The sequence below is a fragment of the Nomascus leucogenys genome, chromosome 10 (assembly GCF_006542625.1).
Source record: "Nomascus leucogenys isolate Asia chromosome 10, Asia_NLE_v1, whole genome shotgun sequence".
Taxonomy (NCBI): domain Eukaryota; kingdom Metazoa; phylum Chordata; class Mammalia; order Primates; family Hylobatidae; genus Nomascus; species Nomascus leucogenys.
This window is the reverse complement of record NC_044390.1, coordinates 8,791,079-8,816,525: the sequence shown is the minus strand read 5'-3', so window position 1 is coordinate 8,816,525 and position 25,447 is coordinate 8,791,079. Positions and strand designations below refer to the sequence as shown.

Below are 25,447 nucleotides of genomic sequence, written 5' to 3'. Positions count from 1 at the left end.
CTTGTCTGTGAAACCTGGGAAATTCTCCTGCTTTGGGATCCATAACTCAAAATGTGATTTATGTTATCCCTTCCATCTTAAAAAGAGTTGCTACAAATGTGAGAAAATATGTCAAAAATGGTTGTTATCAAAATGATGACTAGTATCAAAGGGATAAGAAAAACATATCTAGTAAAATTCTAGACCTGTGTACCTGTAGATGTTTACTGATGATAGGTGCAATATATCAGAAAAGCGCTTTGCTTGCCTCCTGTTAAAGTACATTTGGAAAGGCAAGGGGGTGGTGGTGGGACAGAAGGGAAGGGAAGTGCAGTCAGGCTACAGTAATCCTTTGGGTTGGTTCTCAATGGTGATAGAAGCAGTTTGAGCAATCATTAGAACAGGAATATTTGAATGGATAAAATTTTCTAAATACTGTAATGACAGTAATAATTTATTGAGCTGGAACTATAGCTTCTTTAATTTTTACAGTCAAAGGAGGTAGATATTATTATGCTTATATTGCACATGAGAAAATTAAACGTTACTAGTAAGTAGTGGGCCTGTGATTCAAACCCTGCTTTAATTACTCTATCCTTGAGTGCTCCACCGTGCTACCAGGCCTCTTCTCCGTTGCTCCCTTTCAGATCGGAATTGCCTCTAAATTTACAGCATTCAAGAAGAAGTTTGCTGTATTTCAGTGGTCACTGAAGACAGACACTTTATTCTGACTTACTGTGATAGTATGGTAATTTTTAGATAATCCTGTATATTAATTATAGGTTTTACATGGAATTGTTATCATTAAAAAGTTAGCATCCAACTTGTAGCCCTTTCTAAGATTTTAGGACCTCTGTTATTGGGCATGTTTTTTGGTCTATGCTCTTGGGTTTATTTGGCAAAGTTTTAGAATGCTGAATTTTTCCAGTATACTGAACTCAGATCATCAACATATTTATAAGCATGTTGGGTCTTATGTATGTCATCACCCTGATATGTTAGCAATTCTTTCAAAAGACAGAGTACTCATGATGGTTTCCACAGCAGATCGCTGCTTTAGACCATCATAGATTTTCTTTTGGCATAACGGCATTTAGTGGTGATGCGATACATTTAATTCTTCAGAATAGATACTACAATGCTCCAGTGCCTAGGAACATTTGGTGTACTCATTATTTAACAGCATCCTTTTCTCCCTTCTGCTATTTAATAATGCATATGTAATTTGGTATAGTCTCTGTAGGATTTGGAGAAGTGAGAACACCTCATTTTATAGATATTCTTGTATGGGTGAGTAACTTGCCTGCTTGTTAAGCTCCATAGGGGAGATAACTCTATGGATATGCCTTTTATTGAAGCTCTTTTTGTATTCTGCCTGGGATCTCTCTCTTGAGTTTTGACCTTCCCGGTGTTTAAGTTCTCTGGTAGAGTTATTCAGTCCTCAGGTGTGTTGGAATTTTCAGCCCTTTGGCAGGTGTGTTTTATTAGTGCCTTTGGGCATTTGGATTGATGTGGCCTTGAGTGTAGGAAGCAGCCCAAATTTCAGATCACTTGCTGGGATCCTTCCGTGGTGGACCCAACTCTCAGGAGTCATTGGCATTTCAGCTTTCATTTCTACATTGGTACAATGAAAGACACGATGTTTTCTTTCTTTTTTTTTTTTTCTTCTTCTCCTCCTTCTTCTTTCTTACCTATTTCAAACTGTTGAGGCTATTAGTATCTTTGGAATAGCTTCTTAAATTATCCATGGACGTTTTCAGAGAGGAACCCCCTTGAGGCAGAGCTGTCAAGATAAGGGCCCTGAAGCTAATGCCACCTCCTCATTGCTTTGCATCATTTATCTCATGTAGACAGCCACGCCACCACCAACAGAACCCGAATTAGACAACCAGGAAAAAGATATGCAGGGCTTGAAAAAAGGGAAGAAAAAGAAAGTGAAATATAGTTTGGGAAGAACACAAAGAGGAATTATTTATCAGCCAGACAAAAAAGTAGTGGGATGATTTTATTCGGACTGTTCTTATTATAAATAAAAATTTTCAGATTTTATTCTAGAATGTAAGCTTGGTGAGAGCAGAGACTATGTCTGTTTTGTTCACTTGTGTCTCCCTTCGGTGCCAGGCACAGTGCCTAGTACTTGTGAGCACTCAATTTATACCTATTTAATAAATGGTGCTGGGAAAACTGGCTAGCCATATGTAGAAAGCTGGAACTGGATCCCTTCCTTATACCTTATACAAAAATTAATTCAAGATGGATTAAAGACTTCAATGTTAGACCTAAAATCATAAAAACCCTAGAAGAAAACCTAGGCAATACCATTCAGGACATAGGCATGGGCAAGGACTTCATGTCTAAAACACCAAAAGCAATGGCAACAAAAGCCAAAATTGACAAATGGGATCTAATTAAACTAAAGAGCTTCTCCACAGCAAAAGAAACTACCATCAGAGTGAACAGGCAACCTACAGAATGGGAGAAAATATTTGCAATCTACTCATCTGAGAAAGGGCTAATATCCAGAATCTACAATGAACTCAAACAAATTTATGAGAAAAAAACAACCCCATCAAAAAGTGGGCAAAGGATGTGAACAGACATTTCTCAAAAGGAGACATTTATGTAGCCAACAGACACATGAAAAAATGCTCATCATCACTGGCCATCAGAGAAATGCAAATCAAAACCACAATGAGATACCATCTCACACCAGTTAGAATGGCCATCATTAAACAGTCAGGGAACAACAGGTGCTGGAGAGGATGTGGAGAAATAGGAACACTTTTACACTGTTGGTGGGACAGTAAACTAGTTCAACCATTGTGGAAGTCAGTGTGGCATTTCCTCAGGGATCTAGAACTGGAAATACCATTTGACCCAGCCATCCCATTACTGGGTATATACCCAAAGGATTATCAATCATGCTGCCATAAAGACACATGCACACATATGTTTATTGTGGCACTATTCACAATAGCAAAGACTTGGAACCAACCCAAATGTCCAACAATGATAGACTGGATTAAAAAAATGTGGCACATATACACTGTGGAATACTATGCAGCCCTAAAAAATGATGAGTTCATGTCCTTTGTAGGGACATGGATGAAGCTGGAAACCATCATTCTCAGCAAACTATCGCAAGGACAAAAAACCAAACACCCCATGTTCTCACTCATAGGTGGGAATTGAACAATGAGAACACATGGACACGGGAAGGGGAACATCACACACCGGGGCCTGTTGTGGGGTGGGGGGCAGGGGAGGGATAGCATTAGGAGATATACCTAATGTTAAATGATGAGTTAATGGGTGCAGCACACCAACATGGCACACTTATACATATGTAACTAACCAGCACGTTGTACACATGTACCCTAAAACTTAAAGTATAATAATAAAAAAATACATGACCAGTAGTCATGATGTGAGCCTTCATCTGCTGAATGCTTACTCCATGACAGGCTCTGTGCTAGACACTCTGCACCTCCACACACAGGTTAAAATGGTAACCCTCTGAGTCATCCTGATTTCGGTGAGAGGGATGCTCTGGAAATAAATAGGACAGGGACAAGCCTGAGAAAAGTTAATGAAGTAAGAATTATCATCCCAGTTTTAACAGATATTTAAAACTATGGTTTAGAGAAGGTAACTATCTCATATTATTATATGTGGGGGCTTCCAGCTTTCTTCCTTTCATTTGCTTGCTGTTATGGGCTGAATGTTTGTGGTCCCCCCTACCTAAACGTTAAAATCCTCACCTCTAATGTGATGGTCTTAGGAGATGGGTCCTTTGGAGGATAAATTAGGTCATGAGGGTGGAGCCCTTATGAATGGCATTGGTGTCTTTACTTTTATTTAGTTATTTTTTTTGAGATGGAGTTTCATTCCATCGCTCAGGCTGGAGTGCAGTGGCACAATCTCAGCTCACTGCAACCACCACCTCTGGGGTTCAAGCAATTCTTCTGCCTTAGCCTCCTGAGTAGCTGGGACTACAGGTGCCTGCCACTAGACCTGGCTAATTTTTGTATTTTTAGTAGAGACAGGGTTTCACCTCGTCTCCTGACCTGAGGTGATCCACCTGCCTTGGCCTCCCAAAGCGATGAGATTACAGGCATGAGCCACCACACCCAGCTTGGTGTCTTTACAAAAGAGACCCCAGGTTGCTCTGTAGCCTGCTTCTATCATGGGAGGGAGGACCAATGAGAAGGTAACCATCTGCGAGCCAGGGAGAGGGTCTTCACCAGAATCCTACCATTCTAGTCTCCTGATCTCAGACTTCTAGCCCCAAATAACTGTGCAAAATAAATTTCTTTTCTTTTCTTTTTTTTGAGACAAGGTCTCACTCTGTCACCCAGGCTGGAGTGCAATAGCATGATCATAGCTCACTGTAGCCTGGAACTCCTGGGCTCAGGTGATCCTCCCACTTCAGCTTCCCAAGTAGCTAGGACTACAGGCACATGCCCCTGCACCCAGCTAACTTATTTTATTTTATTTTTTGTAGAGACAGGGTCTTGCTTTATTGTCCAGGCCTGTCTTGAACTCCTGGCTTCAAGGGATCCTCCCTGCCTCATCCTCCCAAAGTGCTGGGATTACAGGCATGAGCCACAGCGCCTGATGAGAAATAAATTTCTGTTGTTTATAATCCACCCAGTCTATGGTAATTTCTCATAGCAGTTTCAACTGACTAAGATACTTGCTTAACTTCTTTTCCTGATCTCACTCTCTAAGGAGAAAAAGATAAAAGCCAAGCTCATGAATTCTTGTAAGAAAAATAGAGAAACAGAGCAGAAACCTACAATCTTCGGGGTGCTGTGGATGAGGGTGGGGGCATGAGGAGTAGGAGGTCTGCCTGCCTGGGACCATGCAAGACTGGGCATGGCTTAGCAGAGAGGGACACTAAGGAGGGAGATGGTGGGGACAGGGCAGAGCAGACAGGAGACTGAAACTGGTAAGGAAGAAGAATGAGAGCTTCCAGGGAGTTCACAAGAGCCACTTTGGCGTAAGTATTTGATTCTCTTAAATGTGTGATAGGGAATTGTGTCAAGACTGAATTTGCAGGGGAAACAATTACTTCTGTCAATGCGGCCATGTCCCTGGTTTGACTGAAGCCTCCAGGATTTCTGGACATTAGGGTGTGTTGAAAGATATTGTCTCTGTGGCCACAGAAAGTAACCCTGTGTTACTTATTCCATCAGGACCTCCCTGCTCCCTGGGCTCATAACGACTCCAGGTTTCTTCCCTTATGAACTCTCTTTAGGCTTATTCCCATCCTATTCTCGAGGCATCTCTGTGCCCAAATCTGGGTTACAAATCTGGGTCATTGTCTGTTACCCAAGATTTGTTGTCCTTTGGTGAATCATCTGGGGAAGGCACTGGACTTGAATACCGGTTCTTCCACTCATCTCTTCTTAAGGGCTTCAAACAAGTTCATACCCCCAACTTCACTTTTCCTCCCTTGTAAAGCATCAGTGATTTCTACTCCTGACCATTTCTAAGGTGCTGTGAGGATCAACTGAGATTAACCTTTAGAAGTGGTTAACTTCTATACCCTTCTTTTTTATATTTTTAATTAATTTTTTTCTGAGACGGAGTCACCCAGGCTGGAGTGCAGTGGTGTGATCTTGGTTCACTGCAACCTCCACCTCCCACGTTCAAGTGATTTCCCCTGCCTCATCCTCCTCAGTTGCTGGGATTACAGGCACGCACCATCATGCCTAGTTAATTTTTGTATTTTTAGTAGAGACGGGGTTTCACTGTGTTGGCCAGGATGGTCTCAAACTCCTGACCTCAAGTAATCCACCTGCCACGGCCTTCCAAAGTGCTGGGATTACAGATGTGAGCTGCCTCGCCCTGCCTAGCTATTCCTATTCTTATTCTAACTGTCTAAAACCACTTGTCTCTTTTGTCCTAATCAAGTTTTCCCTATCCTCGAAGGCACGGCTGGCCTATCTTCTCTTCTGCAAGGTCTTCGTTGCTCACCTTTTCCTGCCTACACTGATCTCTGTCTTCCATCTTTCCCTTATTTTGGCATGTAACCAAATATTCTCTGCAAATGTGACTTTATTACTCCAGTGTTGGAGTGTCCCATCCCTTCAGCTAGATAGTGAATTTCTTGAGGGCAAAGACCATGTCTCTTAACCTCTTCCAACTTGCCGTGTAAGTTGCTATAATGTTAAGACCTTAGATTTTACAGGGGGGCTTCCACTTGTTCAACTTGTTGAAGAAATACATTCTTTTGGTATTCAGTCCTGCAAACTGTGATTCCTCTCTCTTGGTCCTGCTTCATGATGTATGCAGCAATTCTGCAGCTGAAGTCCCAGGCCCTCACTCACTCTTCAGAGACCTCGAAGCAACTCTCTCCTACTATCTCCCTTTTCTGGGCACTTTTCAGGACAGTTAGTTTGTTCTCTACCCACTCCTGGGTCCCCCTCTTCCTTTCCTCTGCATCTTTCAGTATTAGGAACCTGTCTTTTCCTTCCCTTCAGAGAGCAGATGCCCATCTCCAAGCAACTTTATTTCTTCCTTTCTTTGTTTCTTCTTTTTGTCTCTTTCCCAAGACACCTTTGCTTTGAAGAGGCTGCTGAAAAGGAGTAGATTATTTCATTTTTTATGATCAGCAAAAGAAAAAGGAGGCTTCATGGGGAAGATTGGCAAGATCTAAAGTTATTTGCATTTCATAACAATCAAAAGTTTTCCAAGCTTTTTTTTTTTTTTAAAGGAGCTTCAGGTATACTAAAAGAAAAAAAAATTGATCCGAATGTTGAAACACCTGCTGCAGATCTGGGGGCTTTGAATTTAGCGGCTTTAGGTTGGGACCAAGAAATTCTCTGAATTATAAACTTGCTGGCTCTTACCTTGGCTTGGTGCAGCATTTCATCCCCAATATTCCTCTTTTCTTTCCTTTCAGAATACAGCCGAGCCAAAGCGCTTGTCTGCGTGCCCGTGGACGTGACAGACACCTTGAGGTGTTTTAGAGAGACACTGGAAAAATCCAAATACCATAACAGATCAATCCGACACAGCAGAAAGTTGCTTTCATTATTTCTTGCACAGACACAAGGTAAAATGCACGTTCTGTACCTCTGAATCTTTCTTTATGTGCGGTGACCACCCTGCAGATGTCCCTCTTCTGCCCTCTTGTTCTTTCCTCCCTGTGTACATGCAACACTCTCTGATGCCTTTCACTTTCCTCTTGTCCAGTGGATCTAGTCTCTGTCTTACACTTTAACCAATGCACTTTCTCACTCACTCACTTTTATGCTTTCTGTGAAACTAGCAAACTCTCTTGAGTATAATAGGTGTGACAATGTTCATTAATTTTTGATTCTGTACATTTATGTTCTTCTTACAGTTTTCTTTGAAGGTGTGGCACTATGGTCTTGTTTTACTTCATAAGTAGACGGATTGAATCATATTGAGTTAACTAGAACCTTTTACCAAAACAGTACTTTATCAGTGGCAAAGAAATGGATACCTTTTAAAACAAGCATCAACACGATTTCTTATTAATACTATAGATTTTGATCTTAGGGGTTTTATTTTAGCTTAAAGCAAGATATTCACTATTGTTGGTTGCATTACATTTATTTGTTTTCTCTTGTAACATCTATCTGCTTGTGAATTCAAGCAAAGCTGGGCTTTGAGTGATTAAATGGTAACCTCAGAGAAGAGTACATTCAAATTTAGGCTGGAAAAATCCTGAACTATCTATACTTAAGTTATTTAAAATTTTTAAGAATCCTGTTTTATATTTATGATTCTTGCTATTCATATTGGTCAGAATAACAAGAATAAATTTAAATAATAGACAAATACATGTAAAATAGTATAAAGTTATTAAAAACAGATTTAAACTTGTACTTAATTAAAATGCTAATTTCCACTGAAATGATCTTTTAGAAATTTGACCAATTGTTTTTACAAATGCAGGCAGAGTTTTATTTATGTATTTATTTGTTTGTTGTTGTTGCCCACCCCCCACACTTTCTATGATATGTATCCATAGTTTTTGGTTATATTGTCTGCAGACTCACATTATGTTAAATTAGCTCTCCATATCCTGTTTGTCTTCTTTTAATTGCTCCATACATTAACAATGGGTAAGGCTGGCTGGGCACCGTGGCTCACGCCTGTAATCCCAGCACTTTGGGAGGCCAAGGACGGCAGATCATTTGAGGTCAGGAGTTAGAGACCAGCCTGGCCAACATAGTGAAACCCTGTCTCTACTAAAAATACAAAAATTAGCTGGGTGTGGTGGCGTGCACCTGTAATTCCAGCTACTCGGGAGGCTGAGGCATGAGAATCGCTTGAACCGGGGAGGCAGAGGTTGCAGTGAGCCGAGATTGCACCACTGCACTCCAGCCTAGTGACAAAACAATTCTGTCTCAAAACGAAACAGAACAAAGCAAAACAGAAAAGCACTCCCCCACAAAAAAAGTGGGTAAGGGCATAAATAAAAAGGCAAATACAATTCCTAGGAATGGTTTATACCAACTCACTCTGAATCTCACCTGGTACCAAAATATTTTCAGTAGTTTATCTCTAGTCCTCAGACTGTAGACTTCAAAATCTATACTAGCTTCTTTCTCTATTACTTTTAACTACTTCCTCTAGAATATAGATTTTTCTCCCATGTGTTCTCTGATCTTATAAAGAGACAAGTTTTTTCCTTTTTTTTTTTTTTTTTTTTGTCTCAGGCCAGAGCTACCTGTGTGTTGCTTCTATCCCAGAGGTTTCTGGCCCAGAGGCACACTAACACCTTACTGTTGGAAGCTATTTAAAAAAGGCAAACTCAAACTATGCAACTTCCACCAGTCCCCACGAGAAGCAAAGCTTTATCTCAATATTTGCTTTCTGGCTGACAGTCCTCTGTAGTGTTTTTTTTTTGGGATGGAGTCTTGCTCTGTTGCCCAGGCTGGAGTGCAGTGGCGCAATCTTGGCTCACTGCATCCTCTGCATCCTGGGTTCAAGTGATTCTCCTGCCTCAGCCTCTGCCTCCTGGTTCAAGCGATTCTCCTGCCTCAGCCTCCTGAGTAGCTGGGACTACAGACATGCACCACCACGCCCAGCTAATTTATTTTTAGTAGAGACGAGGTTTCACCATGTTGGCCAGGCTGATCTCGAACTCCTGACCTCAGGTGATCCACCCGCCTCTGCCTCCCAAAGTGCTGGGATTATAGGCGTGAGCCATTGTGCCCGGCCCCTCTGTAGTGCTTATGATGAAATAACGCAGACATGGCGCCTATCCACACATACCTAGGGTCTTCAGTTATGAGCCTGGATACTAAGTTTAAGGAAATAGTGTCACTTAAACTGCAAAAATGTCTCAGCTATATACAAAATATTTCCTTTCTTTTCGCTTTCCATTTTCTCTACCTTCCCTCCCAACTTCCCTTCTTTCTACATTTTAAATTTATTTATTATTATTATTTTTCATGAATTTAGGAGAGAGAGGAGGAATAAACAATTCAAAATGTACTTCTGGAAAGGTGGAATTTTGCCTGGGGACAGAGGAGATGCATATGTCAATACCCCCTGACCTTTCTCAGGAGCACTTCAGAGTTTTTAGTTCCGTGGAGAAAAGCAAACTTCCATATTCACAACTTGGACTTGTAATTTCTTCTTATCACCAAACTATTGGTAAGAGTTAGCCATTATCTATTCATTTTCTTTAAATTTTTTTTTTTTTAGACAAGGTCTCGTTTTGTCATCCAGGCTGGAGTGCAGTGGTGCAATCACAGCTCACTGTGTGATCACAGCCTCAACCTTCTGGGCTCAATCCATCCTCCCACTTCAGTCTGCCGAGCAGCTGGTACTGCAGGCTCACACCACCACACCTGACTAATTTTTATATTTTTTGTAGAGATAGAGTTTTGCCATGTTGCCCAGACTGATCTTGAACTCTTGGCCTCAAGCTATAAGCCCACCTCAGCCTCCCAAAACACTGGTACAGGAGTGAGCCACTGTACCTGGCTATGTCTCCATTTTCAATATGATCTTCTTCATTAATGCTGAAATTGCATCTGGCCCTGAAATCTTACTTTTAAAAGAAAGATAAAAGAACCTATACCTCTGCAGCAGTGACAGAACAGCCTGGATACAGAAGAAGCTTCCAGCCTCCTCTGTTTACCCATTTTCTTAGCTTGGCCATCACTATTGTGAGATTCAAGGCCACCCTTCTGTTTATCCCTCTTTCATTGGAGCTGTGAACCTCTAGTGGGGATGGAGATGATGTTCTTTTTTTCTGGTCCCAGCTAATTCCATTTTCCTTGTCTTTCCCTTGATTTGGCTTTTCTACAGCTTCAGTAGTATATTCTTAACCCATACAATAGACCCAGTGTTCTCTTTTTTTCTAATAGACATTTTGTGATGCCCCTTTTACTTCCTGAAATAAAATTTATATTTAATATATTCTTCTTATACACATTATTTTGAAACAAATTATTATGAAGCTCTAAATATAAAAATGGGGAGAAATAGCATCACTTTATAATAAAAGAATCAGTTTGTTGGTATGTAAATGCTCAGGCATTAGAAGCTGTAAAGAAATAATCAGATGCTTATATCCTGGATATGGAATCACCATGAATGTGACCGCTGCACATGCAGACAGAGACAGGTATGTTGTATTGGTGACTCAAATACTATCAACATGGTTAAGTTTTGTGACATGATTTTCTAAAATGGCAAATAAATTTTGGTAAAGTCCTGAGCAAAACAAATTACTACAGTGGTTGCAATGTCTGGAAAATTCAGAAATCATGGACATTTAGAAATCATGCAGAGATACCCTTTTTATGTAGAAAACGAAGTTCGATGTGAGATTCAGATACTTATAAACAGGCTTCTCATCTTTTCCTTCACCGTAGGGGAAGTTTCTTTGCCTTGCAGGCCATCTGACATCTTTGGTCTTAACCTGTGAGTTACCAAGAGATGCCCCCATTGTGACATCTAGCAAAACCCTTTCTCACATTTCTAAAATATCCTCCAGGGGACAGCATTATCCTCATTAGAAACCACTGCCATGTTGTTGGGGTTTTTGGCTACACATTCCAGAATGCATGCATTCATTAGAAAAAAAAAATTATGTGATTTTTTTTTGTTGTTTTTTTTGTGATGCAGTCTCACTCTGTTGCCCAGGCTGGAGTACAGTAGCGCAATCTTGGCTCACTGCAACCTCCACCTCCTGGGTTCAAGCAATTCTCTTGCCTCAGCCTACTGAGTAGCTGGGATTACAGGCGTGTGCCATCACACCTGGGTAATTTAGTAGAGACGGGGTTTCACCGTGTTGACCAGGCTGGTCTTGAACTTCTGACCTCAGGTGATCTGCCTGGTTTGGCCTCCCAAAGTTCTGGGATTATAGGCATGAGCTACCTTGCCTGTCCAATTATGTGATATTAAAGATATTTTCTGCCTTCAGGTAAAAGGAGAAATCTGATATGTGGTGATCTTGTCACATGTCTGCTAAAAAACAAACCCTTTGAGCCTTCCCATCTGCTATAGGATAACATCCACATTTCTCCAAGTGGCAGTCAGAGGCCCTCAGAATCTGACCACTGCCTCCCACTTCAGACTCAGTTCACCCTCTCCAGAAAACCATACTCCAGTCATGCCCATCATTCCTATACATACCCAGCCATTCTCCCTTGCATGCCATTTCTAAGTTTCTCTTCTCCTGTCTCTACCTGTCTGACTTTTTTTTTTTTTTTTTTTTTTTTGAGACAGAGTCTCGCTCTGTCGCCCAGGCTGGAGTGCAGTGGCGCAATCTCGGCTCACTGCAAGCTCTGCCTCCCGGGTTCACGCCATTCTCCTGCCTCAGCCTCTCTGAGTAGCTGGGACTACAGGCGCCCGCCACCACGCCCGGCTAATTTTTTTGTATTTTTAGTAGAGACGGGGTTTCACCGTGGTCTCGATCTCCTGACCTCGTGATCCGCCTGCCTTGGCCTCCCAAAGTGCTGGGATTACAAGCGTGAGCCACCGCACCTGGCCCTGTCTGACTTTTATTCTCCATGAAGCCCCATTATTACTATCTGTTAGAGCCAGTCTTTCACTCTGTAATCAAATAGAATGTTTGCTCGCTGTGTATATATATTGTGTGACATTTGAAGGCGCTGTTAACTTGCAGTTTGCTTATTGCAATCTACACAGTTAAGGAATAGTGCAGTTTAAAATATTCTTGCAAATATAAAGAAAATATTTTTCTAGGAACTGACATTTGTTCTTTTACTTGATTAAAAATATAGATGTTCTTCAAGCCAGCAATCAAAGAAGTCTTAAAGTTCAGGCGTTGCATTCACTTGGAAGTCTTCTCATCTTCGCAGAAAAGAAAAGGTAGATTTTTAGAAGTCTGTAGAACAAGGGCAAAGGTTTTTTATTTGCTTGTTTGAAGAAGTTTTTAATGATTATGAAAAAACATTGTATTTCATAAATTTTAGTTTTTCAACAATACTACATTGCTACATTTTATTCATCAAATGCTACGTGAGAGAAACCATTAAGAACAGTGAATGTATTATAGTTATACGTATGTTAATTGATGTTGCTTCGGTGTATTTGCTTTCCCTTCTGGAAGATAGATTTAATAATGGGTCTCAGAAAACATACTGCTTGATGCTTTGTCTCTGTTTTAGGGCTGCTTTTAAGTGTTGGTGTCAAGCTCTTGATGACATATTCAGAAAACCAGACGTGCTACACACGTGGAAAGAATTTGGCCCCTCACTCACCAATGTCACCAACAGTCATTCACCTCCGGGTTTCAAAGACTACAGTGAGGAGTTTCTGTCAAGAGTTGGCATCTGGGGGTGTTTGCAAGGAGCGGTCATATCAGCAAAGATAGCACAGTGAGTGTGAGGATAGAAGGATCTACATACTAGCTAACAGCTTCCTTGTGGGGTGCTCCCATGTGCCATGCAAAGTGCTGTGCCTCATGCCCACTGGATTTCTGGGAGGTTATGTCCATATCATACAGGGCCTTACAGTTTATTTACTCATTTGTGATGTTTATTGCTCATGATTGTCTCTTCTTTCTGTAACACAATTCTTGCCCCAAAATATCAGTGTCACCCGGGCCCAGGTGTTTGCTTTGCTTACTCATGGATCCCAAGTGCCAGATATGCAGCTGGCATTCAATAACTACTTGGTTTTTTTGTTGTTGTTTGTTTTTTTTTGAGACGGAGTCTCACTCTGTTGCCCTGGCTGGAGTGCAGTGGCTTGATCTCGTCTCACTGCAACCTCCGTCTTCTGGGTTCAAGAGATTCTCCTGCCTCAGCCTCCCGAATAGCTGGGATTACAGGCGCCCACCACCATGCCCAGCTAATTCTTTTGTATTTTTAGTAGAGACAGGATTTCACCACGTTGGCCAGGCTGGTCTGGAACTCCTGACTTCTGGTGATCTGCCCACCTCAGCTTCCCAAAGTGCTGGGATTACAGGCGTGAGCCACGGCATCTGGCTCAACAACGACTTGTTGCATGGTCAAATGAATGAGCAGTTGGTAAGGAAGCAGGAAAACAGTGTGGAGGCAGTCAGGCATGGGCCTCATCCAAAAGTGTGCTAGAAACCAGTTACTTTCAACAAGTTTCACATTCCTTCTGAGCCTCAGTGTCCTCATCTCTAAGCCAAGGTGGTAAAAATTATATGCTATACTGCATCAGTTTACTAGGGCTGTCATAACAAAGTACCACAGACTGGGTAGCTTAAACAACATAACTTTGTTATCTCATGATTCTGAAGGCTAAAAGTTGGAGAACAAGGTGTTGGTTAATTGGTTTCTTCTGCAGCCTCTCTTCTTGGCTTGTAGAAAGGTCACTGTGTCCACATGTGGTCTTTCCTCAGCATGTCAATATCCTAATCTCCTCTTCTTATATGGATGCCAGTCATATTGGATTAGGGCCCACCTCTGTGGCCTCATTTTAACTTAGTTACTTACCTCCTTCAATGCCCTGTCTCCAAGCATGGTCACAATCTGAGGTTACTGGGTGTGTTAGGCTGTTCTTGCTTTGCTACAAAGAAATACCCAAGACTGAGTAATTTATAAAGAAAAGAGGTTTAATTGGTTCATGGTTCTGCAGGCTCTACAGAGAGCATGGTACCAGCATCTGCTGGTTTTCTGGGGAGGCCTCAGGAAGCTTTCAATCATGACGGAAGGCCATATTTGAATATGGGAGCCCGCATCTCACATGGCAAGAATGGGAGCGAGAAAGAGTGGGAGGTGCCACACTCTTTTAAACAACCAGATGTGATGTGAACTTACTCATCACCAAGGGGATGGCACTAAGCCATTCATGAGGGATCCACCACCACGATCCTAACACCTCCTGCCAGGCCCCACCTCCAATACTGGGGATAACAGTTTAGCATGAGATTTGGTGGGACATATATTCAGACTATATCACTAAGAGTTAGGACTTCAACATATGAATTTCTAGGGGATACAATTTAGCCCATAATACATACTGTATTAGTGTCCTTTTTGCTGCTGTAACAAATTACCCTAAACCTAGCGGCTTAAAACAAAACAGGTTTATTATTTTACAGTTATAGAGTTCAGAAATCATAAAATCAGTATGTCATCAGGGCTGTGCTTCTTCTGGAGGCTCCAGGGGAGAAGCTGATTTCTTATCTTTTCCAGCTTCTTGAGGTCTCTTGCATTCCTTGGCACATGGCCCCACCTTCTGTCTTCAAGACCAACAGCTTAGCATCTTCCCCCAACACCTGCCTCTCTCTGTCTGTCTCTCATATTTTCTTCCATCTTCACATCTTCTCTGTCTCTGACCGTCCTGCCTTTCTCTTATAAGGGCCATTGTGACGATCCAAGATAATCTTCCTTATCTCAGTGGCCTTAATTTAATCACATCTGCAAAGACTGTGTTGCCCTGTAAGGTCATATATTCATAGGTTCTGGAGATTAGGGCGTGAATATCTTTGGGGGACCATTATTTAGCCTACCACACATAACACATGTGAATGTCTTCAACAATGGCTTACGCATAACTAGCAATCACAAATATCTTAAGTATTTCAAATTTCTGATTAACATGAGAAATTTGAAAAGTATGGAGGGATTAGAGGTATAGGTTTCCTTCATCTCTCCAGTTACAGTTACTTCTTTAGCTTACCTGTCGGAGGTGGTGAGCAACAACCTGCATAGTGTTTTAAGCTGTAGAGCGCACTTAAAACTTAACTGTTCCTAGGTAGTGATCATATTGCTTTCAGATTAGCATCTTCAGTCAGGAAAGTAAGATAGTACTGCTTTAAAAGTATTAAACGTCAAAGATTTAGACCTCTGTCAAGTTTGATTTTTTTGTGCTCCTGGTATAGAACACACACACACACACACACACACACACACACACACACACACACACACACACATTGTGTCTTTCTCTCTCTCAACAAAATCTGAGCTTGTGACTTATTGGAGCTTGGCAATTGGGAATGGAAAAGCCAAGGAAAGGAACGGCTTGGAAAGGAACAGATACAGCCTTCCTGCCGGAGGGCACCTCCGCTTCTCTGAGCTTCTGAAGTTATTACCTAGTGATTTTCAACAAACAGAAAGTCATCTCCTGGTTTCCCAGCCGGAAGTCTGACTGCCATAGGAGATGTCATTCTACGGGGGCTTTGGCTGTTTTCCTAGACTCCCTGAGTAGAGGAAACTCTTCTCCCCCGCAGTAAAATACCACACTTGAAGATGCACACAGTGAAGTGAACTGAGGTAGACATTGTTATTAATGTAGTGAACCTGACTGGTTTTATCTAAGAAAGACTTAGGAGAAGGTAATGTGGTTTGTAGTTGCAAATGTGAATTTTAAGACTCATATATAGAACACTCAAATCTTCTTCTAAGGGACATAAAATGAAAGAGTTGTAAATGGAGAGACATTAATGTTTGGTGGAGATACTTAATGTTGTGAATGGCTCCATAATAAACAGCTAGAGAGAAAATACAATGCTTCAGTCTTCAGGGGGAACTATTTAACCGCACTCATCAAAAGCCTTTGCTGTGCACCCCCTTTTACCAAAAACTTCCACTTCCAGGGGGTCATTCAGTGGAACCAATAGAATAAGTGCTCAAAAGTGTAGGCCTAACAATGTTTACCTCAGCATTGGAAAACGCCAAAGTGGAGATTCATATTTTTATGTTATGGCACATCTGTATGATAAAACATTAAAATTCTTTAGAATAATGATATAGTTCGTTATGTCTGTGAATGAAAAATTTGTTTATAAAGTAGTATGTATTGCATAATTCTAGTCTTAATATGTATGTATGTGTTTCTCTGTGTGTATAATTATATACAGAAAAAATACATATAAGGAAATTGACTAAAATGTTACTAGTAATCATGTTTAGGCAGTAGGATTGTAGGGGATTTTTTATCTTCTTTAATATATTTTCCTTCTATTTTCTTATATATTTATATGTATGTATTTTTCTTATACTTTTTGTGTTCTAGATATATATGTAAAGACATTCATATCAAAATGTTTTTGGAAAATTTCTACTAATCAATTTATTTTTCTTATACTTACTTAGATTTATTAAGTCATTGAATGTTGAAAAGAAAACTGACTGTTGCATTTTGTCTGCGTTACTCTTTCAGGTAACACTGTATGTATGTATGTTTTTCCATGGTAGCACAACCATTCATTGGATCAGTAAAAAAAGTTTATCATATTCAGAAAACTCACAGGTAGCAAAATAGCATGAATCTTCATTAAATATGACAAGCCCATCTTTCTCTTGCTGGCTGAGCCCCTGTGAGACTTTCACCTTTAATTTTTTTTTTCTTTTTTTGAGACAGAGTCTCACTCTGTCACCCAAGCTGGAGTGCAGTGGTGTGATCTCAGCTCACTGCGACCGCTGCCTCCCGGGTTCAAGCGATTCTTGTGCCTCAGCCTCCTGAGTGGCTGGGACTACAGGTGTGCACCACCACACCCAGCTAATTTCTTGTATTTTTAGTAGAGCTAGGGTTTACCACGTTGGCCAGGCTGGCCTCGAACTCCTGACCTCAGGTGATCCACCCGTCTTGGCCTCCCAAAGTGCTGGGATTACAGGCGTGAGCCACCGTACCTGGCCCACCTTTAATATTTAACAGAGTCAGTTTTCTCCTTTACACTGCAGAAGAAGGAATTTTACAGATAGGGAAACTGAGTCTCCTGTCATTAGGAAGATCATGTTACTGGTAATCAGTATGAAGCCAGTCTGACTTCAAATAGTTGCCTTAGGTTACCTCATCTCTAAATTCAGTTTTGCTTGGTTATATGATATAAAATCTATCTTATGATAAAGGTGAAAAATAACTTGAAGACTACAGGAGAGGTATGCTTGCAGTTCTCAGAATTTTGGTTTGCCTTCACTGAAGAAGAAAGGAGCTTTTATCTGAAATACAAGACATTTTGAAATTCCAAAATGTAACCAGGGGCCTTTGCAATCTACTAAAGGTTCTATTTACTTTGAAGGATGGGCACTCTTGTTCTGTGTATCAGAGAAGTCTCATAGCTTATGAAATCTAAATAAGTGAGTTCTTCAGGAAGGGCTTCTCTGAATGTAAGGCCAGACTTTTCAATTTTCTTATGTTCCTTACGCCTCTTGCCTGAGCTTCAAAGGGAAGAAGTACAGGAGGCAAGGGTGTAAAGGAAATGACCCGACTCTGACTTCTTACATTGCATTCTTTACTTTCTGATACTCCTTGTTCCTGAAGATAATGCTGTTTATGTTTTAGAAAATACGTGTTTTAACAAATATTTAACTTTCTGCTTAATGTGGACAACATGTGTATTATTTCTTAGTAATACTACACCTAAAATAAAAATTAGCTGGTGGGATTTATTTTAAAAGCCTATTAATTCTTTTTATGATTTTAAAACAAATTTGTGATAGTAAAAATTTCAACAACTACAAAGTATTTTAGAATAGGATATCTCATGACCTTAATAAGCCATTGGATTGAAATTCTTTCTGATATATACATTAAAATAATTTCATGATGCATTTGTCATTAAGAAATTTTAATTGTTAAAATAACAAAAGAAGCACCCTTAAATGAAAAATATGTTTTGTGTGTTCATCTTGTTTCCCCAACATCTAGTGTAATGTTGGTTACATAAATTACCAAAAACTATTGGTCAAATTAAACAATAATCTTTTCACTTAAGCAGGTAAAAGTTTGGAATTACCTCTGCCTGATTGAGACTTCTGAAACAAGTAGTCATTTCCTCTACTTATAGCTTGGTATAGTGGAAAGAACATAGTTTTTTTTTTTTTTTTTTTTTAGCTAAATAGACATGACTTTGAATCTCCTTTCTGCCATCATTAGCTGTGTGACTTCAGATAAGTTGTTTAAGCCTCAATTATATCATTTGTGACATAATAATCCTTCTAAGAGCAGGTTAAAATAACATTAAGTGAGATAATATTTATAAAGAATTTACCAGCAGTGCTTAACATAAGATTGACCCTCAACAAAAGATAATTTAATATAATGATAATTTCTTTGAAAATAAGAAGTATCCAACTACCATCTGGAGTGATAAAAGCATTTGGAACCTGTAATGATGATAATATAAATGATAAGTACCGTTTATTACAAAGTACAGTGTGCTAGGCATGTACTAAGCATTTTATAAAGCAATACATGTATTTATCTTTTTTTTGTTTCATTATTGAAAATGCTATCTATAGCTCTTTATATTTCACTTTTTTTCATTTTCAGGGCTTGCTTAGAACCACACTTCCACATCCCAAAGCTGAACGTTGCTATGCTCAATATGAAATCACTCAGCTTCTCCCAGGCATCGAACTCTTCTCAGATAGATACAGGGCTGACATTTGCTCTGTAATTGCAAGTCTGTATTACATTATACGTGAACTGCACTTTGTTAGGCAAAACCTAATAGTAAGTAATTTGTAAAATTAAAAAATATATATCACTGGGATATTTTGCTCCACTTACCTCATACTTTTAAAATTTTGCTAATGTTCTTTTGGTCAGTTACTGTTTAACTTTTAAACTAAATATATGTAGGATTCTTACACTTCAAACTAAAATGTATTAATTAATATTCTTTCTTTGCATTTTGGATACAAAAGCAGTCTATTTGGCTTTTTCTCCTTTTACTGTGTTAATTTATATTTTTTTCTTAAGATAGTTGGTGAAATTGATCAGAATGCATCACTGATCTCAAACACAGAAATCTAGTGTACTTGTAAGCCACTGCATTAAGTTGTTCAGGTTATATCAATCCCAAAACTGTGAGAGTGTTTCCTTATTGAGATAAGTTTATCTTTATGTCTCTTGTCTTTTCTCTGTCAAGGGTGCATCTAAGAGAAAAATAGGTTCTAAGTACGAGATAAAAGACAGACATTTCTTAATGTCCTAGGAAATAAAAAAAATCCAAATACAGCTCTCCTCTCCTTTGGGGAAAGAAATCACAGTGTATGTCATAAATTTGAAGCTGGTTGCATTAAAAAAATTAGTATGTTCTATTAGAATTGTTGGCCATTTTACATTTTCCTCCATTATTTTGTCTTTTTTCTTTCTTTATGTTCTTTCCTCTATTTTTTCGCATCTCTTTTCTCCCTTTGTTTGCTTCTTTACATCTATTCTTTCTCCTTTTCTGCTTTTTTCCCTTTCCTCCATGATTTTCATACCTACTTACTTTTTTCCCCCATATATTTTTTTCTATTCTCTTGGTATGTTTGTTCTTCTAAATTCAACTCTCTCTTTATATTGAAAATATTTATTGCCCCCTGATAAGAATTGTTAACTTACAAAACCATGTATTAAAGAGATTGATAAGTGCATTTAACACTTGGCAGACTTGGTGAGAAATTGTTTATTTTTTAAAAATAACAAAATGGTGCCCCTCTCACTGTTAAAGGGATTCATTTCTGGGTTGAAGAAATAGTTCTATCCCCTGGGTAACCTTTAGCTGCCTAGTCATATTTATATATAATACATATCACTGTGCTGGAAAAGAAATGAGATTTTTTTTCTCTAAAGCTGAAGAAATTGAGAATGTTTTTCTGAATAATTGAGCAATTGGCAGCAATAAAATGGTGTGTTTTTATTTCTTACTAAAGAAAAGAAACTAAATCTCAAAGGTAATCGCCAACTCTTAATGTTTTGTGCTGCATTAATTGTGGAAAAAGGTATTGTGTTATGTTTGTAGGGCATAGTTACAGAAAAATGTATTGTATTATGTTTGAAATCATTTAAGACCAGTTCTAATCCTTTTAAAAAGCTGTTGCTATTAGCAGCTGCCAGTTGACTGACAATTAGAGGTTCCCCAGCCGAAATTGCAAGAAGTAAACAGTTTCCATTTTGTATTACATTAACCTTCTCCAGAAGAAGCCCAGCGGCTAAGGGGACTTCTGTGGAATATAAAATTTGCTATGTGACCCAGAGCTCTGGAGCTATGGGAAATAGTTTGCTAACTAATGGGGATCCCAATCTCCCTTCCACTCCATCTTCCTTTGGCAGGGAAGGCTACAGTTGCAGGAGCTGAGCTTCAGGTTTGATTTGAGGTCAGGAGCTGTGCCAGTGTTAGGCAAAACTGTCCTCCACATCTTTCTCTGGATGGATCGTGGTTGGGCCATTTGAAATATTGATGGTCTATAAGCCTTCACATATATCCATGGGACTTCAAGAGCAATTGAACTTTGGGGTGAATTCTAGGAAAATAAAAATATTATGTGATGAGTAAGCTTGGGTTTTAACCAGTAGAATATATGCTATGTGAAGGCAGGGACTTGTTAGATTTTGTTCTCATTCAACAGTGCCTAACACATAATAGGTATGTTATAAATATTTTTTGTTGATAGAAAAATTCTAATTGAAGGCAAAAAGCAGCTGGCATTGAAATGAATAAGTAGAATCCAGTTAGGGAGCAGAGATTGAGTTCCTTTGCTGTAAATTTTCCATTTATTTGGTAGCTCATTTGCTAGAATTTTTCCATAGGCCACAGTGATTCATATATTTATGTTGAGTTAATTATTTTCAAGGAAGATAATTGATTGGATTTTAACCTCTTCCTGCTTAAACAGATGTGCAACCTAGGTTTGGGGTACCAAATGGCATCTACTGGGAACTGTAAGTCTCTGATAGCATCTTAAAGTTCCGATAAACTTACGAAGCATGTGCTAGATAGATTATTTCACTTATTTTCAACAGTATAGTTTCCTAGCATGGAAAGTAAATCAGTATATAACATATCCTATATTTAATATTTGGCAAATTTGATTATTAGGTTATTTGATAAAATATATTTTGAAACAAAGAGTGTTTTTCTCCTCATAGGTTCTGCCTCTCCTTGCATTGTATCAATATTTTGTTTCTGGAATTTGTCAAGACATAATCAGAAATCTAGAAGCAAGAATCCTCAAGGTATGTTACAAGCTTTTAAGACATTTGATATTCATGAACTATTAAGGATATTGTCATGTATTAATTTGATTCTAGGTCTTATAATAACAAGCTGATAATAACATGGCATTACACCGATATAAGAAATAACTTACCCATTATTATAATAAAGTATGAGAAAGAGCCAGTTAGAAAGGTGTAGATTATTTTATGCTTGGGCCACAGTAAAGTGAGGAACAGCTGCACATGGAAATAAGGCTCACCCAACACCAACTGGCCTGGAAATCACCACTTCTGAGAGACTGGCTTCCTGGTGAAGACCAACTGAACCAGTTTTCTGAGCTTCTGTGAATTTATTCCTAAGAGCCTTTATGGATATCATGGTAAACAAGAATTTTTCAATGCACAGGTAATTGAATTAACAAGATCAGATAGATGCTAAATTACAAAAAATCCTGTAATCCAGAAGTCAGTTAAGGTTCTCTGCCTTTGAGATTCATGTGTGATTGATTGGCTTGAACACCACATGGAGTGGGAAGCACCTTGTTCTCTCTGCTCTCTTTCCTAATCACCAGCTCCCACTTTTGTTGAATTTGTTTTGTATGTGGATCATCTCAATATCCAACAAATATGCTCCCAGTTCTGTACCTCCTCAACTCGAATATAGAATTCAACCCTATTTTATATTTTACACACACACACACACGCACACACACACACACAACATATTCGCCCTTTTTTCTATAGTGGACTTTACTAAAAATTAGGAAGACAGAGAAATTTAAGTTGAGGCAAAACAAACAATTGAAGATAGAACATTTGGCTTTCTTGAGCTTAAAATCTTTCTTGGCCATCATCTCATGCTTTTGCCTCCAACTGAATGGAGCAATCAGCTATGGGCTGGTAAATGTCACAGTTGGCTCTGAAAAAAAAACCTCAAGGCCAGGCACGATGTCTCACTCCTGTAATCCCAGCACTTTGGGAGGCCGGGGTGGGCGGATCACCAGGTCAGGAGTTCGAGACCAGCCTGGCCAACATGGTGAAACCCTATCTCTACTAAAGATAAAAAATTGGCCGGGTGTGGTGGCAGGCGCCTGAAATCCAGCTACTCTGGAGGCTGAGGCAGGAGAATCGCTTGAAACCGGAAGGTGGAGGTTGCAGTGAGCTGAGATCGCGCCACTGCACTCCAGCCTGGGCGACAGGGCGAGACTCCGTCTCAAAAAAAACAAAAAAACACCTCAAAAGGTTCATTTGTGGTATTTTCAGTTTCCATCCATGGTGTGAATACTCCCACTATGTCTGATTTCAAGCTACCGACAAGACATCACTAACGATGGAATCGGGGACAAGATGTGCACAATTAGCTCTTGCAAATTGGAGTGAGTGGGCTCCAACACACACTGGCTTAATTCATACTTCTGCTTTTGTGGAAATACTCTCTGCCTTTTGTCCCCAAATTTATCCCATTTTCTAATAAGGGAAAATTAAACTTCCATTTGAATTTCTCTTCATGTCTAAACCCTGCCCTGGGGCCTATATTTTCAGACCCAAATAGTTTGTTGCATACTATTTCTAAGTAAAGAAATTAAGAATTCTAGTGCTGATTATTAATGATTTTAACCTGGGAATAAATAATTTGTTACTGATCATGAAAATTTCTGAATCACCCTCTCTGAGTTACTGAACTCTTATGAGTTCTCTTGCTTTTGAATTCCAACACTTTTAAAAGAAACTCCATGTAACTTTTCTCTCTTTTTTACGAAAGATAATGTTCTCTTCAATATTGCAAAATTCTTGAGGCTAGGATCTGTATCTTATTCATCTTTTAATTCCCTGTAGTGTCTTGAGTAATACATTCACATAGTTGAAATTCAGTAATTAACTATTGAATTTAAAATCTGCAGACATTTATCAAGTGCCTACTGTCCACTCTCTATATAGTGTTTAGTGGGAGCTCGCCTAGAAAATACTTGGCAGATATTTATTGATGTAACTCTAAAACAACATTTATTGAGTACTTCCTATTTAAAAGCACCATGTTAGTAACTCCAGTCAAAGAAATGTAACCAATGGTCCTTGCTTATAAGGAAGTGAAAACTGAGAAGAAAGACAGGACGTATACCCAAGACAGTAATGTTGGTACTTGCCACTTGGTCATTTCCAAATGAGTGTGATAAACATTCTCCAGGAGTTTGAAAGAGGAAAAAATGGCTTTGAGTCTCTAGGTTTCATAAGTAGGTAAGATTTAGACTTGAAAAGAGTAGAATTCATGGAGCAGGAGAGAGGAAAAAGGGAACATTTCTTGGCAGTCAGTGTGAAAGATAGGTGAGAAAATATTGACTTGTTTAGGGGGCAGGGGCAGTTCAGTTACACTAGTGTGGAGGTTTTGGGTAGGCAGATTGTAGAAGATAACATGAGTATACCAGAGGTCGATGACATTGAGAATACCAGGGACCTAGTCTTGAATTCCCAACTCTGGAGAGATGTAATTTGGAGGTGGAGCCATGAGAGAAATGAAGAGATTGCAATATCTGAATTGTGTAACATGTACAATATGGTCTGTCCTTAAGAGGCAAGAAGCATGAAAGGGTTGCAATGATCATAACTCATCAAGAGGAGATCTAGAGGGGCACCAAAGGACATAATCTGGAACAAAGTGGTTAGATGACTTTTTTTTAAAACGTATTGTTAGCATTTGATAGCTGTTTTTGTCCTAGAGTAGCATAAAAACCAGAGAAGAACTGTGGACTGAATTCTGGAGAACAGGGTTGGAGAATTAATTATAAAATTTATATAGAATCTTATTATTTTCTATAATTAATTAATTATAGAAATTGGATCAGGAGAATGACATGATCATATCTGGTATCTGGTAGCAGTGTCAGGAGTAGAGTGAGCAGTGGGATCTTATTGGCATAGTAGGATTGAAAAACCAGACTAGGGTTTTGACAGAAGCAATGAAAGAGGACAAATGATGGATTATACAGAGGAAGGAATGACAGCCTGTGTGAGCAGAGTTTGCCTGACCTTTCTGAAGTAAACTGGGGTCAGGGAGTTGGAAGAGAGAAAAGTCATAGTCGGGAAATAACATGCAATGATGCTTCCTGACAAATCAAAGAGCAATAGATCACACTCTGAAGTTTCTATAGTGCCCTAGTGTCTTTCAGGGAAAGCTTTAAGACCTCTTCATGATCAGCTGGCCTGGCTTCACTTTAGAACTGCCAACATCTTGAAAGATTTGTCACTCTCAACACATCAAACCTAGAAAGGGTACCAATGATTCTATATTTGTGTGAGTGAATGGTTGATTTATGGGTAGTTCTTTTTGCTGTCTGGCTTGTTTGTGTTTGCAGGTTGGTCACCTCTGAAAATATATGTCCATTATTTACCCAGTTGATTTTTCAAATGGTCAGATTGGTATGATAAACTGAAGCCAGAAAGAGTCCATGTTCAGCAATCTTATAGGCAAGACTCAAGGAAACTAACCACATACAGATATGGGGAAGTGTTTCCTCCTAGGGGTAATGAGAAAAATGGTCATCTGGAAACCTGAAAGAGTTTATATGTCTCCCCCAGAACCTCCTTTGATATTATATGGCACTGGGGAGATTAGACCCCAAGGTGTCTTAGGCAAAGACCAAAGTATGCAACTCAATAGGCAATTTTCTCTTTCTTATTAATAATATTTTTCTGATCTTTTATATTTTATTTTCATCTTATTTATGTATCCAATTTCCCACTAGCCCACCTTTTTATTTCTTTAAAATTCACACACTCTTGAGATTCCTAAGATAATAATAAATGGGAAACAGAGTATGATGGGTGGACATGCTGAGGATATGTTATGTATTTTCCTATGTTATGTATTTACATGTTAATCTAATTTCGTACTTTATTCTCTGCTTCCCCATTTACCCTTCTCTATTTTCTACAAAGTCACTAGATAGCTTTCACAATTTAAGTCAGGTTAGGGCCCTGTCCTGTTTAAAACTCTCCAATAACTCCTTATCACACAGAGAATAACGTGCAAAGTCCCTACTCTGGTCTTCAGGTTCTACTTGACCTTTCTTGGCCAGCATTCACATTCACCTCCTGACCTCCT

General features: G+C 39.3%; 1 protein-coding gene across 1 annotated transcript in view; it reads left to right on the top strand.

Moving 5' to 3' along the window:
- CFAP54 (cilia and flagella associated protein 54) overlaps window positions 1-25,447 on the top strand; it is a 382,051-nt gene that overhangs the window by 177,493 nt on the left and 179,111 nt on the right. Inside the window, exons 40-46 of the mRNA XM_030819793.1 lie at window positions 6,890-7,042; window positions 9,427-9,621; window positions 12,225-12,312; window positions 12,612-12,821; window positions 16,515-16,581; window positions 18,694-18,876; window positions 21,280-21,366. Coding sequence (XP_030675653.1) covers window positions 6,890-7,042; window positions 9,427-9,621; window positions 12,225-12,312; window positions 12,612-12,821; window positions 16,515-16,581; window positions 18,694-18,876; window positions 21,280-21,366 — 983 coding nt within the window. The remainder of the gene's footprint in view (window positions 1-6,889; window positions 7,043-9,426; window positions 9,622-12,224; window positions 12,313-12,611; window positions 12,822-16,514; window positions 16,582-18,693; window positions 18,877-21,279; window positions 21,367-25,447) is intronic.